This window comes from Gavialis gangeticus, unplaced genomic scaffold, assembly GCF_001723915.1.
Source record: "Gavialis gangeticus isolate Ggan-Ray unplaced genomic scaffold, GavGan_comp1, whole genome shotgun sequence".
In the NCBI taxonomy this organism is placed as follows: Eukaryota; Metazoa; Chordata; order Crocodylia; family Gavialidae; genus Gavialis; species Gavialis gangeticus.
Genome location: NW_017729009.1, coordinates 17,474,788 through 17,489,527, shown reverse-complemented (window position 1 = coordinate 17,489,527; position 14,740 = coordinate 17,474,788). Strand labels below are relative to the sequence as shown.

General features: G+C 42.6%; 1 protein-coding gene across 4 annotated transcripts in view; it reads left to right on the top strand.

Moving 5' to 3' along the window:
• The window catches only part of PHACTR3 (phosphatase and actin regulator 3), a 194,693-nt gene extending 180,848 nt beyond the window's left edge, over positions 1-13,845 (top strand). For all 4 annotated transcript variants that reach the window (XM_019510166.1, XM_019510167.1, XM_019510165.1 and 1 more), the window contains 5 exons: positions 1,519-1,574; positions 6,913-6,974; positions 7,991-8,131; positions 10,442-10,518; positions 12,149-13,845. In XM_019510166.1, coding sequence (XP_019365711.1) covers positions 1,519-1,574; positions 6,913-6,974; positions 7,991-8,131; positions 10,442-10,518; positions 12,149-12,164 — 352 coding nt within the window. In that variant the 3' untranslated portion in view covers positions 12,165-13,845. The remainder of the gene's footprint in view (positions 1-1,518; positions 1,575-6,912; positions 6,975-7,990; positions 8,132-10,441; positions 10,519-12,148) is intronic.
• The last annotated feature ends 895 nt before the right edge of the window (positions 13,846-14,740 follow it).

Below are 14,740 nucleotides of genomic sequence, written 5' to 3'. Positions count from 1 at the left end.
CCTGGGGAATTGTATCATTTCTGAGACACATGGGGGGTGGGGGATAGGGGAGTGGGGTTACATGAATTAAAAACACACTGCCAAATCCTGTGCTAGCATATATCAGCATTATACCAAAGTGCACCAGGTAAGGATGTGCCCCTCAAAGCCTAAAGGGAAATCCCGAGGCTCCCTGAAATCAGAGAGACACCGAGTGGTCGGCAGGAAAAATGACTCAAGCCAGGGCTTGGTCCTCAAGTATTGCTCTTCGGGGGCTCCCAGTGTTGCTGTCATTTATATAAATCAGGGGTAGCTAAATCAAAGTCATTGGAATTGCCTCACATTCATGGCACTGGTCCTGAGAATGCAGTTTTGTGTTGTCATCAATTTTAGGAAAATTAATTTAAGAAAAACAAAAAAAGATAAAAAGGAGCAGTACCCACAAAGGTGGCTGGGGTATATTTTGCACCCAAGCCCTTAGAGTGACAAGCGAGTGATTTCTGTAGGAGGGATGACAAACCCTTGCAAGGGACCTAACACAAGAAACATGAACCTGTGATTTTGGTGTCCGGTAGCGGTGATCCTGGCTTGCATTTGATAAAGCACAATTGTCTGAAACGGTTTTAGAATTCCCCCCTCATCACAGGTCGTCAGACCTGCCCCTTTTCTGCCAGTCCTTTGTCTCGGGAATCCCACACTGAAGCATCTGTTGCAGCGGAGACAATGAAACTCCCTCATATTGCCAGAATACAGGCCAGAAATCAGCACCAACCCTTTCCTATCGCTCAGCCAGTTTCTTATGTGAAAGCTAGCAAACACAGGAGCCATAAATGCTGTGTGTGGGTGTTCAATTACCTGAGATTCTCTGCAGATATTAGCGGGCGCTCTTGGGGAAGTCTCATTTATTATGCAGGATAAAATCACTATGGCACCAATCATATGATCTGAAGACTCAATCCTGAGGCAGCACTAGTGAAAGGGGAGGTGAAACTGCATAAGACATTTCAGACGGCATGAGGCTGCGAGCAGCACATGAACGGCAGGCAGTAGTGGATTGATTTGCTGTATTTCTGTGATCAGGAAACCACTTGCATTGTGAGGCTTTATTTCTAGGAAGGCTGGGTTTTGTCAAGATATGATATTTGTGAGACTATGAACAGCACCCATGATTTGAAAGTGGGGGCAGCAATTGCTGCAGAAGACTTCTGAGAAACCCATTTGATCATCATCTTAAATACCTCCTCAAGAGTGCATTTAACTACTAGGGCATTTGGCAGACTTGGGCAGGCAGGATGAAAAGAACGTGTGTTCCTGGGAAGGATTATATTGCGAGCAGAACAAACTAGAGGAGAACTTCATCTGCATTGCTGGCATTTGAGACGAATAAAATAGCAACAAAAGAAATATCCAGTTTTCAGGATTCCCCTTCTTCTCTGACGGGAGAGGATTGTCTGAGAAAACCACCAGCACAAACTCAGAGCAGTGCAGACTTGCAAGAACAGGCATGGTACAAAACGTGATTTTGGTGTTTTTCCGCAGGCGACTGAGCCAAAGACCTGCTGTGGAGGAGCTAGAAAGAAGAAATATACTTAAACGTGAGTATTTTCTATTGTTACATTTTCCTTATAGTATTTTATATGGTTTTGTAGAAACCACTGAGTACATTTCTATGGAGCATTCTTTTCTGTAAACAGATTCATACTTCCTGCCTGGTAATAAATGTTACAACTAAAGTTTTAATTTTGTATGGGCTCTGCGTTTCTGGTCTGGTGCAGGAATCATAATTTACACTTGGCTGAAGGCAACTTAGTGCAGAAAAAAGGACTGATTCACATCACTGTTTTCAAAGACCTGTGGTTGTGATCATTCTGCTATGGAAGTACAAGGAAGGAAGTTTAGCTCAGTTCAACAAGTGCTCACATTAGCATGTTACAGACTATCCCAGAACGTGGTGCAATTAAACTCTATCTGTCCCAGCATAAAATGCACAAATATCCTGGCAGAACAGTGATTTTCCTCGCAAGTCAGTTGGCCACATCAGGCCAGATCCTTTCTAATGATAATGGAATCTGAATGTAAGCCAGGAAGAGCCACCGGGAGATAAAACAGGGGCATCAAACTCTATGCCTAGTTGCCTCTGCTGCTAGGGACCTTGGCTGAACATCTTGCAAAGCAAAGCAATGTAAAGCTAAGCAAACATTTGAGTAATAGGGGTGTGAGAAGCGGGCCCTATTCGATTTGGATGCAGATTCAGCCTGAATCGGGGACAGTGATTTGATTTGTTGATTCGGATCACTGTCCCTGATTTGATTCGGCCAAATCCGAACCTGAAGATTTGATGCTGATTCAGAGAATCAGTGATTCGGCCATAGACACAGCTTTAAATGTTTTTTCTACATACCTCCAGGTAACAGGCACGGCTCATGATTGCTGCGATGCTGGGGCGCATGGAGCATCCCACAGGAGAGTGGGGGGGCCCTCCACGTGCTCGGCGGTGAACCCGGAAGTGGACTGGAAGTACTTCTGGTCCACCTCTGGGTCTGCCAGGGAGTGCACTGGGGTCCCCCCCTGTGCCTCCCCGGCTCGGCTATCAGCTGTAGGGGGACCCTGGGTGCCCCCCAGACCCAGGAGGCACCAGTGTCCGAGCCGGGAGGGTTTCTGGTCCATTTCCGGGTCTGCTGCTGAGCGCGCTGGGGACCCCCCCCATACTCCTGTGGGATGCTCCATGCACTCTAGCATCACAGCACTCATGAGCCCCTGCTACCTAGAGGTATGCAGAAAAAACATTTGAAGTTGTATTTGCGTCTGAATCTCCAAATCTGTCCGAATCTCCCCAAATCGATTTGGAGGGTTCCAATTCGATTTGGAGAGATTAAAGGGTCCTCTGATTCAATTTGGATTCAGAGATTTGGCCACCAAATTGGGCCGAATCTCTGCCGAATCAAATCAGGGACCAAAGCTTCGCACAACCCGAGTAACTAAGCCTTCCCTGTAAGAGGAGGGTGCTCAATGGGGAGGTGGGATCAGGCATGAGCATTTAGTGAGGGATGCCCTTGCTGACGGGAAGAGGGAATGCCCCAAACACTGTTTGTGTGACAAGTAGCAGCAGATTTGGAGAGGTGAGAAGGCATCTATTTTAAGGGAAAAGATCACAACTTCTGTTGCGATCCTGGTGCATTTGAACAGTGGAAATGTAACATGGCAGTAGTATGTGAGGAACAAGCATCTGCTTCTGGTTGAAAACAGAACAGGCCATGTTTCTCTTTTCCTAAAGCAGGGCTTTGCTTGGCTTTTAGCTCAGACAATTTGCTAGGAAACATTATCTTAATAATTTGCCTATTTCCAGCATAATTTCATGTCACAGAGCTGGGCCTGATGTTTCAATCCAGTGGTTTTCAAACTTCCTAAAGTCACAGACCCCTTTCCTATCACTTCTTGTGCTGTGGGGCCTCTACCCCTGCGTCCTCAGGCCACATGAGCTGACACGGGGCCAGGTGACCTGGCCTGCTCTGTCATTGCCCCCAATTTCTTGGTGGACTACCCGATGACATATCGCAGAGCCCCCAGGGTCCATCAAACAGTTTGAAAACCACTGTTCCAACCTGACGAGTTCTGCAGGTGTCTGACACAGGCCATTCAGCACTGAGCTGCGTCTTGCTCAACTTACACACAGGAAAATCCTTCCTGGGGATATTAATTATTTTGAACATTTTGCAGTTAGGAAGCATCTTTATAAAGTTGAATTATTTATGTCACATATTCTCCTGGGAAATTCTCCATATGCTGGGAAATAACAGCATAACCAGAGATGACAGTGATTACAGAATACACAGATTACAAAAGCACAAGCAGAGTTTGGGAAGACTTGGATTGCTGGGTGCTTTCTCTTCCTTGTCACTTTATCCTGACAAGTTTATCTGCTGCTACTCCTATTGAAGTCGATGGAGTTGTTGCTTCAGTGTGAACAGAAGAGGGGGGTCCATGGTCAGCTCAAAAATATTTTATGACTATACCTGGGACATGCCGAGTCGTTTCAAATTAGGCATACTGAGAGCACGCCCACACAAGCATTTATATATTTTCAAATCACAACCAACACATATACTTGTGACATATAAACAGAGGAAGCCATCTCATCTCAACCCCCGCCCTCAGAAGAGAAAGAATGAACCTAAGGTTTCTAAGACATATGGGGTCGGATTTTCCAGAGAGCCAAGCATTCAGCTTCTCCCACTGAAAAGCTGCTCCCTTTGGTTGGGTTTCCTGAATCAGAGATAAGGTCTTCTGAAAATCTGGTCCTTATCAGTTGTGTTTCCTTGTTGCTGTATGTTGGATGTAGCCTTACTGTAGGTTAAGCTGACTAAAAAGAAGTGTTACATTCATTTAATGAGCACAGAGTTGGAGATAAAGCAAAAAGGAAGGTAAAGAGAGTTAAAGACAGGTCCTAAATGCCAGGTAGGCTAGACTTAGGTCTTATTTGAGTGGCTACACAGGTGGACTAAATCCATTGTGTTCAGGGCAGTTACTCCAGATCTACACTGCTTCATCTGACATCAGAGGCTGTCCTCTTCTATTTTATTTCCCTTTCCCTTTGATAAAACATAGCTGCTTGGCACAGAACTAATGTCACCACAGGCTTGAGGGTGCATGCCAGGGAAGGTTAACAGTTTGCATGGAGTCAGTTTGAGAATCGGTGAACTTTCTCCTTGATCGTGGGGGTGCCAACACTGACTTCCCATTGGCTTGAATGATGGCAGGGCTGGACTTGATCTTGCAAAACCTTAGCCAAGGAAATACCCCGACTGAAATCATGAGCTGGAAGAGTTTGCAGGTCTGAGTCTGAAGGCAGTAATGGGTCATAGATATGCATAATACTGTTGATGGCAGTAATGCTACCCCAAAGGATGTTCTAAGGATTAATTAGTTCATGTTTGTACGAGCCTTTCAAGATGCAAAGCACCATGTAATTGCTGAACAGCTGCTATTATGCTATTTTAAAAGGGAGTTCATGGGATTAGGAGAGTTATGGCTCTTATCTCCCTCATGGACATGACTCTGGGATAAAAGAAGTACTTAAAAAAAAAGAACGCTTTCTTATAATCTCATTGATCTTTTAATTCCTGCAGCTTTAAATATAGTAAGAGTGCTAGTACAGCTCAGAGCAAGACAGCCAGCTACTGGGTGCTCACATTGAAGGGAAATCCCAGAAGGTCACAGAGACGTGAGAGCAGGATGTTGACATTCAGAGTCAAACAGGCAGCTCCTGTGGTATCAGACGGAAGCAGCTCTGCTGCATGACCTGACACAGCTGAATGTTTCAGTGCCACGCATAGCTTAGAGTCCCCTAAATAACTCACGTAGTGGAGGGATGCGAATGACACTTCTGCGTGGCACACTGTAATCGGGGGCCTCGCTCTATTGAGATTGATGGTGTTAAAGCCAACCATTTATTAATGAACAGAATTAAGCGCAGTCGGTGTGATGGTGTTGTGAAAACCTCCCTAACTTTTCTTCTGGAACATTTCCATTTGGTGATATCTCTGCTACCATTTTCTGCCTGCACGTGGAGACAGTGGACCAGGAATTCAGCTCTGCTTGCCTGACAAGTTGTGTTTCCTATTTCCACAATTGCTACAGCAGCATCTTTCAACAAAGTCTAGGCTGAGTTTCTCTGAATGTCAGGGCAGCAATAGGCAAGGATGCATGCTGAGCATTTCAAAACTACGAGAAACGCATCATCCCACCACCTCTGCATATGTGCATTTCCTCTTAGAAGACCAAGCTGTCCCCATGTAAAACCCATGGTGACCATATTCTGATGGGACATTAGCTTGACAAAAAGCTTGGTTTTTCAGAGGAAATAGTTAAGCACATGCCTCTGCAGAGATGCCACTGTTAATTGGCTTTAAAAAGATCCCCATGGTTGAATTTCAGAGTCATCTAAAGAATACAAAAATAGGGGGAAAAAAGTTCATTTCTCAAGATTGCCTTTTTAGGAACTTGTCTACAGTGCTGGTCTATTCTTGCAGTCACATGAAATCATCCTTGCGATTTAACGCTAAAAACATCCAACAGAATGTGCTTCTGCTTAAGTGACAAGATATAATTGCACTGAATTACAGGGAATCAAGGGAATCACTGAATGGTTAAATAGCTTTTCTCTGGGTCCCCAGCTTTGTTCAGGTTATGGGCTTTGAGTCTTAATTTAGTAACAGATAGGACTAGAAATAGAAAATCCATTAACTTGTATCCCAAGGCAAGGGATATATTTCACACAGTGTTACAGCAACTCCAGTCTATTTTTAGATCCAGTGTGTAGGAGTTATCACGGCTTGAATGTTAATAGTCACAACACACAAAAGCAGGCTGGCTTCGGTTGGAATCGAACATTACAAAAGAAAACCCTGGAGTATAAAGAGGCTGTATTGAACATGGCAGAGGAAAAAAAGAATGGGTTCAAGCTAAAGGTGACGGTTGTAGCAAGGGAACATGCAAAATACGTAGCCTGAGAATTGGCTCACAGAACGTGCTTTCCCTGAGCATGTTCAGTTCAATATTTCACCGTTTTGTAATACCTACATGACCGGACGGCGTTACGCTTTGTCATTAATCATTTTAAAATGCCCTCACTTTCTTGCTAAAACCAAAGAATCGGATTGGCTGGTTTACGTATATTAAAAGCTCATTGGAATTGGAGGTTAGGTCAGTGGAAAAGCTGACACGGGCACAAACGCACGTTCACCTTTGCTGCGGAGTAGCACCGCTCTCTGCCCAGACACCAGGCAGGTACACCAAGGACAGCCCTAGCAATGCAGAGGCTCTAAGGAATAGCAGCACATTTTTCTGTACTGTCATTTTTACTGCTTGGATATTTTACATGTCTCTGGTCTTCCTACATGAGGAAAGTTGTTTCTTTTTTTATATTTTCTGCAGAAAGAAATGATCAAACAGAACAGGAAGAAAGAAGGGAAATCAAGCAGAGATTGACAAGAAAGGTAAAATCTTACAAATGTTTTTATTCACTTCTTTGAACATTAATGCAAAGCTAGGAGTCTGGAGGGGAAATACGATTTCTGAATGTTATGTCAGCCAGCTGTGGGGGGATCACTGTGGAAAAGCTCATATTTGTCCACAATGGTATCTGCTGACCGAAATGGAAAATAACTGCAATAGATCAGGTCATTGTGGACAAATGCTGTGTCTTTAAGTGATGACGACGGTATGTGACACCCTAATGGAAAATGTATATGAAAACCAAAAATCAGCTAATCTGTGATCATTTGCCCACATACTGCATAATTTGCAACTATATTGCCAGGCAAGCAGTTCCTGCCTGCATCGGTAGCAGTGCGAATGCGGGAGTGAGCTGACTCCCTGCTGAGCAGCAGGTGTGTTCCTGCCTGCAGGCTCTTTGCAGACCTTTGAAGGCACTGGCAGGTTCTAGGTCTGATCTTGCCCCTGTTCAATTTGCAGGCATCGCTGCTGGGGTCAGTGCACATGTATGTATGCACAAAGACAAAATTTGGTAATGGGTCTGGGGACCGGAGCTCTGCCAGTAACTTTGGTAGAAGAATCCCTATGTTGTAATTCATTGTGACAACTTTAATCGCACTCTAAGAGCAGCTTTATGAAGTTCAGTGCTCCAGTATGTTCTTGCCAAACCTGTTGTCAAGCTATTGAACAGTACCCCTCAACCGCTTTTAACCCATCTTTACTGTCATAACACTAATACTGTGCAGGGTACCAGTAAATCCCTGTGGTGACAGCACAAGGAAAGTCAAGCTTACTGTGAACGTCCATCCATGTAAACGAGAGCAGATTCTGCTGCACATCCCATTCTTCCTGGGCATTACATACGAGTGGATTAAAAAGAATTTTTTTCAGAAGTTGGGGTTAATAGTTGTCTTGTATGTAATAAATGTAGCACCCAAATTAAGAACCAAAATGATTGTATACTTGTCTCCGTCCTACTTGGTTTGTATTGACGTCTTTACTCCACCCATTACTACAGCTCAATCAGAGACCGACAGTCGATGAACTAAGAGACAGAAAAATCTTAATTCGATTCAGTGATTATGTGGAAGTGGCAAAAGCACAAGACTATGATAGACGAGCAGATAAACCTTGGACAAGACTGTCAGCAGCAGATAAGGTATATATATAATGAAGCCAAGTGCGATCCTTTCATTTGTGGTGCGTCGGTGGTGCGCCAGGTTGTGTAAGCAATACTGTAATTAGTGGGTCTCGATACTCTGATTAATACTTACTGGAGAAAGTGTGTTCCCTTCAAGTGAAACCGAGTGCTTGGTGCCCTTCCTAAACCACATTCTTGCTTCTGAAGGTAACAGGGCTGCATACAATAGAGAGGAATTTGTTTCCTCTCTCTCAAGATCATTATTAGGAGTTAAACACAGAGACACACGAGATTCTTAAGGCAGGAATCGGTGGGATAGACTTAACTGAGCGCCCTGGTATATTTAGCATGCAGTGACTACCTTGACTACAGGCTGCAAAAATGCCTTTTTCATACTGTAAATGCTTTTAAAACCCTCAATGTCTTGAAAAAAGCCTGGTATGCAGAATATTGCATAATCTCTCCTGGGCTTGCTTGTGTCCCCCAGGACTTTACTATCTCTTACTCACAAAGTTACTCAGGACAAAACAGTGATTACAAACATTCACCCAAAGTTACTGTGTTACCTGTAAATTCCCAAGAAAAGCTTGATCCACAATTACTTTAGCCTTGAAAAGAGCTAGTCTAACTAGAGTACTCCTGTTTGCCCCATCATATGCCTGCCACATCCCATTCTTTATATCTGATTTACAGTATTAAATAACCTTGGATTTCATGCTTAAGCAAGAAAAGGGGTGAAGAAAGGTCTTGGTTTGCATCAGGCTAGACTCGTTGCTCAATAAGGAGGCTTTAAAGTTTTGGCTCGAGATTTGTCATAGGCAGGGAAAACAATTGGACTTGTTGAGATAATTACTGGGTAGAGTGGCAAATGTACGACTGGATTACTCAGTGCTTTATCCTGGAAATCGGATGTGTTTTCTTCACTCCCACACATGCTGGAGTGTTTCCCAATAAGAAAAGAAAATATATAGGAAAAGCATAAGTGACTTCAGAGGACTCAGGTAGGAAGAAAAACGTGTTTTTATTTGCTGTTTCCCCTTAGTTGAAGTGCTCTTGGCCATGTACTGTAGTGTTTGTAAAATGGGAAACATGCCTGAAGGTTGTTGAGATTTGCTGCACTTATTTTTCTGGAGAAACTCATTAAAAACATTACATAAACACTCATAAAAACTCATTACATATGTGCTTTATAACAGACCTCTTGCATAATAGGTACCTCCCTGCTCCCCACAGGATTCTGCAAAGCACGGAGCGCAGTTGGGAACTAAACGAGAATTTAAGCCAAAATCTGCCCTTCCATTTGTACACGCAGCCTGAAGCACCCCTCAGTGGACTTTGTGCCAAACTTAAACGTGGTGTGAGCGGTTGTATCTCTGTAGACATCAGTAACACTCACACCAGGGTGTAGTTCAGGTTGTTAAATTCTGAAGCACTGTCAATCCATAAAAAGAAATGTGATGCTGGGATTTTATCCTGGTGTCACAGTTCAAGCAATCCTTTGTCCTGCCTGATCATCTATTATGGTTCAAGTAAATGTATAGCTAAACCCTTATTCCTGCTTCCTTGTTTACTTGATCAACATGCATTCACGGCTCAAGGACTGAGGAAAATGTTTCATTACTTTCTCCTTGAAATTTTATTTCTTCCAATAAACCTCTGATTTGACACATGCTTGTATGTTAAATCCTCACAAGATTAGGCAGCTGAATTAGAAAATTCAACGTAGATAAGAATTTACGAGACCAACTTAATACATTCCAAGACCATCAATAGTTGTCATCTGGAGAAGTTGACTGACTCCATTTCCCAGTGCTGATTGTATGGGGTTATGTACCAAAAAGGAAACTTTTGCCCTTGCTTACAATGCTGTGGCCTCCCATGCTGAAAGGGCAGCAGAATCATGCCCAACATTTGCACGTTGTGACAACCCAGCTGCTGTCTGATTTTTACTTATAGAAATTCTCTAAATTTCAACTGGCCAGTTGCTGGCTGGGTAATGTCTGCGCCTGCTCCATAAATAAATCAGAGCCTCACTAAGTGTTGGGAAATGAGCCTTATGCTTTCAGGTTCCACCAAGACTGCCTATAAAGGGGTTACAATGGCAGCCTAACAGTGATGCCCTTGGTGGCAGCATGTGTCTGTGTCTCTGATGACAGTGACCAGTCAGCATGAAGGGAAATCACATAACTCAAATATTAGGTCTTGCTGGCTCCACTGCATATGGTCCATTACATACTTTGCAAGGAATTGCTGTTCTGCTCATTTTGTGTCCTGTTGAGGCCTATAAATAAAATTATTTGCTAATCGTGTTCAATTTTAAATTCCTAGGCAGCAATTCGTAAAGAGCTAAATGAATACAAAAGTAATGAAATGGAAGTACATGCATCAAGCAAGCATTTGACAAGGTCAGTTTCCCAGTTATTTATTTTCCATTACCTACGGGAATAGTCTTTTTGAGCTCTGAATCGACAGAATACTTTGCTCCCATGTGGGTCTAATAATGCTGAGAAAGCTTTACCATGGAACACAAAGCACTTCTTCTTCAGCTTGAATACTATTTTTAATGGTAGATTAGTGCCTGTTGAGGAGACCCCCAAATTTCCCCCAAACACTGCTCAAAATGAATTACTTGCACCTGTGACTTGAGGCCATGGCTAGAGATTACACACAAGAGGTTCTGGGGTGAGAAAACTGCATGTGGACTAAAGCAGACGAACTGTGAAGCTCTAGAGTTTGCACTGTAAACAGTGGGCATGTCTACACCTGTATTTACATGCACCTAAAATTAATATGCCGTTGCTTAAGGCACATTAACATGATTTAGACGTGCCTCTACATGTGGACGTGCTAACGTGTATTAAGGCGCATTAAATTTAGGCGCAAATAGCTAAATCGCATTAGTGCATGTGCAGACACGCTAATGCGCATTAATGCAGTGTCTATCCATTGATGCACGCTGCGTTAATGCACATTTAGCATGTCTACACATGCAGTAGTGCAGCTTAGCTATTCACGCATAAATTTGATACCTGCTTTTTGCAAGTGTCAGATTTAGGGTCACATAGCCTTAAATTGCCATTATTAAGGCTATGTGACACATGCCCTTAATACGCTTTAAAAATAGCAATTTTAGGCTACATCTGCTTAAAAGACGCATGTTTAGACGCACCCAGTGTTGAGCAAAAATAAGGAAATCCTTTCATTGCTAGTTGGTTTCTCTTTGGGTGCACATATTCCCAAACTTTTATAAATCCCATTCTCCAATCCTAGACACCAGGTTGGATATTTGTTAAGGTTCTTGGGATATTCCAAAACTAGAATTTATGCTACAAGGCTTCTGATAAAATGATATACAGAAAATTGAGAGGTGACAAATCAGGTCTGGAAGTGATAGATATTTTATCTAATTGAAACAAACTGGGGACTTTAATTAGGCAGATTAAAATGACACATTTTATAATCTGGCCAGAATCCCAGGGTTAAGTATTCCTCCTGCTTACGATTAGTGGCACTGTACAACAAACAGTTAGGGCTTTACATCTCATCCAGGAAAAGAAATGCACAAGGTGGTGGGCCAGCACAGACTCAGAGGTCTGAGTGCCCCCTTCCCGATCAGCTCGCTCTTCTACCTCAAGATGCTCCAAGTACCAGCTTGGCATAGCTGACAGGATCAGAGGATACACAGACCCCAACAAGCTAGCCACCGGTAGTTCAAAGCATAGGCGACTGGTAGGGGGTGCATGGAGGCGCACGTGTCCCCCTGATGGCCAATACCGATGCTGTTGGTAGAGCTGGTACCCCCCTGACAGGGTCGGCGGCTTCTGCGGGTGCCCCCCACCCAGATTCAGGAGGCACCAGTCACTCATGGTTCAAAGTTATGTAAAACTAAGTATGACTGTCAGTGACAGCAGTGTGGAGAAGCCCCCAAACAGAACGAGCACATTAAAACAATTTTTCATTATTTCCTGCTACAATGAAGTATTTAACATGATACACAATGCTACAAAGATGTTTTGCTTTTTTTTTTTACTCTAGATTTCACAGACCATAGAGATTTTCTTCTGAGAAGAATGTCTTTACTTTTTGATACTGCCGCTGAACACACATAAGGGAATGTAAAAAGGTCTTTCCCTGAAGTTCAGTTCATGACAACCTGATGTTTATGGGAAAGAAGGACTCTGCAGGTGAAGATTCTGCAGCACTTACATAACAAGAGGAGATACCAGAGGACGTACTTCACTCTTTGATGCCTAAAAAGTGACGGCCTGTGGGGTGGGAGGATCAGCTAAAAGATTGAAGTAAAACTACTTGAAGGAACCTACTGCTCTCCTTGAAACACTTGTTTTAAACTGTTTTGCAGCATATCTTGGAAAAGGAGATGTTGTGCATGTACAGGCTTTCCCATTCCAAGGCCGCCGACATAATGGACATGACACGCTGTCATTCAGTATTATGTTGACAAGACATTTGGAACTTCTCAAAATTCGTTTGTAAAATCCTTAAGTTCATGTTATACAAAATGATTTAATGTATTATAATTTCTTTCTTTTTTATATAATGTCTAACAAAAACACAGCTGCAGCATTTTTGATTCTTGTTAATTTTGTTCTTTAATTAAATGACTACTTATTGCAGGAAATGAGCACGGTGCTTTTAAAGTTCTTTTTTCAGGCTGGGCTACTAACAGAGGTGGACTGAGCCATCTCCTGTTGCTCCTTCACAGAAGTCCAGAGCAGGTTATTCATTGTACTGTGGTAACTGTACACAATGAATTCTCATTCACAGGAATGGGAATTATGAACGCATGCCATACATTGAGAGGATATACAATAGAAACCGTTGCTAGCTATAATGGATGCCATCAGCATCTGGACCTTTGCAGAAATGGGGCCCACAGCATAGCTAAGCACCTGCTAAAGAGTTCATCTTAATATCCACCTAGATTTAATTTTGCAGAATCTTTACATTTTGGTTACATATATGTAATTCTGAGTCCTTGCACCACCACAACAGCTTGATCCAAAGATCTGCACATTTAAATACGTAATTTTAGAATGCGTTGACCTCCTTAGGGGGTCAATACCATCACTATCTTTCAACATATTTTTGTAAGTATTAACGAACAATTTAATTGTCTGATTTTTGACAAAGAATATAATGATTGAGGATTCATGGGTAAGGAAGTAAAACCAGCAGACAAAGAAACACTTGTTGTCTAATTTGAGAGCAAAAAATTAATGAACTTTATGGTATGCCACAGAAGCTTCATGGGTTATACACAGATTTCGAGTTGTGGTAAACATTTTGGCATGTACCGTTCCACAAGGTCCATCTAGTGGAGATGACAAGCAAGCACATATATTTCGAAGAGAACCTGTGAGTGGACTTATCCCTTGCTCAGAACTTCTCTAACTAAGAGTCAACCAAAATTCTTTAGGCTATCTTGACACCCACAAACTATGTTTCAGAATTAACTGAATGACCTCCAAACAGTTTTCCTTTTTCTAGTTGGTGAAGCAGGTTGGTGGTGTGAGGACTTGGGTGGTATTGGACATGCCAGCCATAGAAATGTAGGTGCACTGGGAACTTGTCCCAATGTCCTTAGGTTCTGATGATTGTGAAGGGTAGGCAGGACCATGGAGTATCTCAGTGGCACCTAAATATTGGATTTACGTGCCAAAGGCCCTTTGTGGATTTAGTCCATGGTGGCTTTAGCCCAGTTTCCTTATGGAAAAAAATCCCCTTCATCTCTACCATAATCTGGCTATTTTTTTAACAGCCTCAGCAGAACAGCACAGAACTGAACAGGCACAAGAACCAAACTGCCTTTTAACTTGTTTAGGTGGCTGCTCCAGGTCAGGGGCAGAGATGTAGTTTGCTGGGGATGGGAAGCAGGGTGAGACAGAGCACAAAGGAGCGTGGGGAAATATAACTCCTGTGTTCTGCATTATAAACCTCACAGTTGAGTAGATACCCCTAGTGATGACTAACTGGCATGCCAAACCACACTTTAAATACAATAAAAAAAAGATGCCATTTAAGAGAGATTAGCTTGACAATTACCATGATTTAACATTTTTGAAAGAGACACTGGCTATCAAAATTATGGGCACTTGTCTGAAGAAGACCTTACTGAAAAAGTTAGAATTTATGGGCCAAATCTTTTACCGCCTATGTACGCCACTCCTTGTGGAAGTCAGCGAGTGAGATGACTGAGTAAACAATACAGACTTTAGCCCAACCTATAGAACAGACAAATATTAGTTGCAACAATTTTAATTTGTGCACAATTTTTTAAATAACAGATTGAACATTTTTTTAAATTGAAGCACTGATGAATCCATTGCACACTGCTACATTTAATCCAGGGGAAAAGTCAGCTCTAGGGTGAACTGCTCTTATTTTCACTCAGAATGTGCAAGTGATTTATAAAATCTCTAATTATACACACCTTATGTTAAACACAATAACCTCAGTGTTTGGACTCTGCGGAAAGAACGTCTCCAGTCAAACCACCATTAAGAAAAGAACACATCAATTGTATTCATTTTTAGCTGTCATTAACAGGAATATTCGGATACCAGAGGCTCAGTGTTACAAATGCACAGTCATATCCTCTAGGGTGCT